At 43.6% G+C, this 3,277-nt stretch overlaps 1 protein-coding gene across 1 annotated transcript in view; it reads left to right on the top strand.

Moving 5' to 3' along the window:
- Window positions 1–1,079: 1,079 nt before the first annotated feature.
- ADGRF4 (adhesion G protein-coupled receptor F4) overlaps window positions 1,080–3,277 on the top strand; it is a 14,417-nt gene continuing 12,219 nt past the window's right edge. The window contains exons 1-2 of the mRNA XM_004696372.2: window positions 1,080–1,166; window positions 2,699–2,753. Coding sequence (XP_004696429.1) covers window positions 1,080–1,166; window positions 2,699–2,753 — 142 coding nt within the window. The remainder of the gene's footprint in view (window positions 1,167–2,698; window positions 2,754–3,277) is intronic.

The raw sequence follows: 3,277 nt of genomic DNA, 5'->3' as shown, positions 1-3,277 counted from the left end.
GAGGTTTTTATATGTTTTACTTGGTTATTTTTGTTAGCTTAAATTTTTTAAAAATATGTTTTCCTGTATATGAAATCCAGGATAGGTAGCTGGATCAATGGCTCCTTTGGGATATGGCGGGGGAGGTTGGGAAGTGGGGAGCTAACAATGATGAGTACAAGAAAGAAGGAACTATTCTAAAACTGATGGTGGTGGTAATTATACAACTCTTCTTGATGTGGCTGAACGATTGAATTGTATGATACGTGAATCACATGCCAATCAAACTATTGAAAAACAAACCAAAATATTAGTGTCATTCCTGGGGCCTCGCTACAGAGATTAAGAATAGCATTTACACCAGACTGTTTGGTCCTGTTTGAACTCCTAGCTCCATGACTTTTCGTCGAGTGGCCTTGAGCTCAGGATTGATTAACCCTCGGTCCCTTCGTTTCTCTATTCATAAATGAGGTTATTAATAGTATGATACATCAAAGGATTAGACGAGCTCACGCAGGGTTGTTGCTTAGAGCATTAATTAGTAAATAGAAGTCTTTGATAAAGGGTTACTATTATGTTAATGAAGCATGTAGGTTAAATCATAAAAATAATATTCTGATGAATGGACATCAACCCTGGAGCGTCCTTTATTCCTGTTGTCTGCTTGTAGAAAGATCAACATGTGAAGGAACACCTGTCCTTTGCTATATTTTGTTTTTGTTATCAAGTGCCATGGAACGCGGTAGATCTTGACACGTGGTGATGTGTACAAAGTTACACTAGTCCGTAGGGAATGACTGTCACCCTTGCAAGCAGATCTTCAGGCCTGTTTTCTGTGGCACCCGTGGGAGGGTTTGAACTGCTAGGTTTGTGATGAGTAGCTCAGTCCTTAACCACCTGGACCACTCAGGGTTTCTTTTTTTCAGTCGTCGATAGAAAATAGACGGGGTGCGTTTCTGGAGCAGGTTATTTTGTTGTGAAGATGACAGGGTTCGCTGAGTGGCTGGTTCGGCAGCCGAGTAGCAGGTTTCCTGTACAGGGTTCTCTTCGGATGGTTCACCTTCTTTCTCTCTTGCAGGTAAAGTTCCTGAGGTGGGAAAATGAAGCCCCAGACGACCATGATGTGCTGTTTTGTATTTTTTCTGGCCACAGAATGTTCCTACAATAGGCCCCAAATCCACACAAAAGTAAGTTTGTTTCATTCCTATGTCATCCCAGAAGCAATCTTACAGCTTCTCTGGAAGGATAGATTTCTGATAAACCACAGGCTACTTTAAATGCATTTTTAAATAAGTCTAATTTTATACTTGCTGCTAGTAGTTGTCTAAAGAAGGGGACAAAGAGTGAGAGGCCACAGGAACTTCTTCCAGGTGTCACCGCAGAACCATCACTTTGCAGCTACAGAGAATGTACCTGCTGTGGTGAGAGGGTGAGGAACGAACCTAGGAGCTGAATAATCTAGATTCAACTATGAACTGTGCTAATCGCTGCTGGCTCATGCTGCTTTGGTTCTGGGAGTCTTAACTTCCTTACCTACAACGCCACAGGATTTCTTTGGTAGTATTTAGAGATATCCCCAGTTATGAAAGAGTGTATCATTCTGTTAATCCAACCTAATGATAGTTCTCATATCCTTTCATTTCTTCCTCTCTAAGGACATACAGTATCCAGTAGACCATAGCAGTCCCATGTCATTGTTAAAGTAAATGCTGAAAAGAGCTTAGTGATACAGTCGGCATCCTCTCTGTCTTCTTTGGATCCTTTAACTTCCCAAGTGGTCTACCCAATCCACTAACTTGATCTGAGCACTCCAGTGGCAAGTGTCACCTCCCGGTTCTAGCCCTCATTAACCCAAACCCCAAATGGAATGCCCTGCTATTGAGTTGATTCCTTCTCCCAGTGTTCTGAGACTGATAAACTTGATGGGAGCATATGTTAGTCTGGGTACTTTAGAGAAACAAATCCACAGAACTCATGTATGAGAGTTTTATATAAAGGTTAAGTGAGCATCAAGAAAACATCCCAACCCAGTGCTGCCTAAACTCACAAGTCCAACATTTACCCGTTAACCCCTATGCCCAACGACCTGTTCACAAAGTCCTCCTCCATCTCACAAAACAGACGCAATGATGCTGACTGCAGGAGGAAAGCCCAGTCAGTGAATGTGTAAGCATCTCAGTGCTGACAGGAGTCTCCACACGGCAGCTCCAGCACCCAGGGCTGCATCGGGATAGGTCCATGTGGCTTCTCCTTGGGGATGTCTTATAGGAAGTCAGTCTTGCCAGCTGAAGCAAGGAACTGCTAAGGCAGCTGCACCCTGGTGCGACCATCACAAAGCAAAAGACCTGAGCCATTTATCCCTCTGCCCTTCAATTAACCCCACTTGTGTTTATCGGCCAGGTTGCCACAATAAACTTACTCAGAGCACACAGTCTTATTTTTCTCCTGAGGAACAGCTGGTGGGTTTAAATCCCCACTCTGTGCTTAAATGCCAAAGCCAAAGCCAAAGTGCTACCATGGCTCCTTTAGCCTCATGGGAGGACAGTTTATTCCATGCTTCTGTCAGCAAGTTCCTGCAACGTGAGCACATGAATCTCCTGCAATTTTCTTTTTTGTATCTGAGGGCATTTTTGCCTACATATTCTTTGGGAACCTCTAAGTTGTGAGGGGAGAGAAAAGACCTTCACTAAGAGGACATTTTGGAAATTATGTTTTTCAGGACGGACATAAATATCAAAAGCCTGAAGAAAAACCAAAGGTTGGAAGGACACAAGGTATGTGGTAATAGGCCCAACTCTATCCATTTTGGAAGCTGAGTAGAGTAATGGGAGCACATTGGTGTCACAAGCATGTTTCAATGATGCAAATGACAGGCTTTCAAATAGAATTGCAGTCTTTTTCCCCCCAATTATTTTATTAGGGGCTCATACAACTCTTATCACAATTCATACATACATCAATTGTGTAAAGCACATTTATACATTCATTGCCCTCATCATTCTCAAAACACTTGCTCTCCACTTAAGCCCCTGGCATCAGCTCCTCATTCCCCCCCCCATCCCTGCTCCTCCCTCCCTCATGTCATATCTTGCCCTGTCTGACATCTCCCTTCACCCACTTTTCTGTTGTCCATCCCCCAGAGAGGAGGTCACATGTAGATCCGTGTAATTGGTTTCCCTTTTCCACCCCATCCTGGCTCCAACCTCCTGGTATTGCCACTCTCACCACTGGTCCTGAAGGGATCATCTGTCCTGGATTCCCTGTGTTTCCAGTTCCTATCTGTACCAGTGTACATCCT

This window comes from Echinops telfairi, unplaced genomic scaffold (genome assembly GCF_000313985.2).
Source record: "Echinops telfairi isolate 266 unplaced genomic scaffold, ASM31398v2 ScPeMD7_3533;HRSCAF=4204_1, whole genome shotgun sequence".
Classification (NCBI taxonomy): Eukaryota; Metazoa; Chordata; class Mammalia; order Afrosoricida; family Tenrecidae; genus Echinops; species Echinops telfairi.
This window is presented reverse-complemented; position numbering and strand designations above follow the sequence as displayed.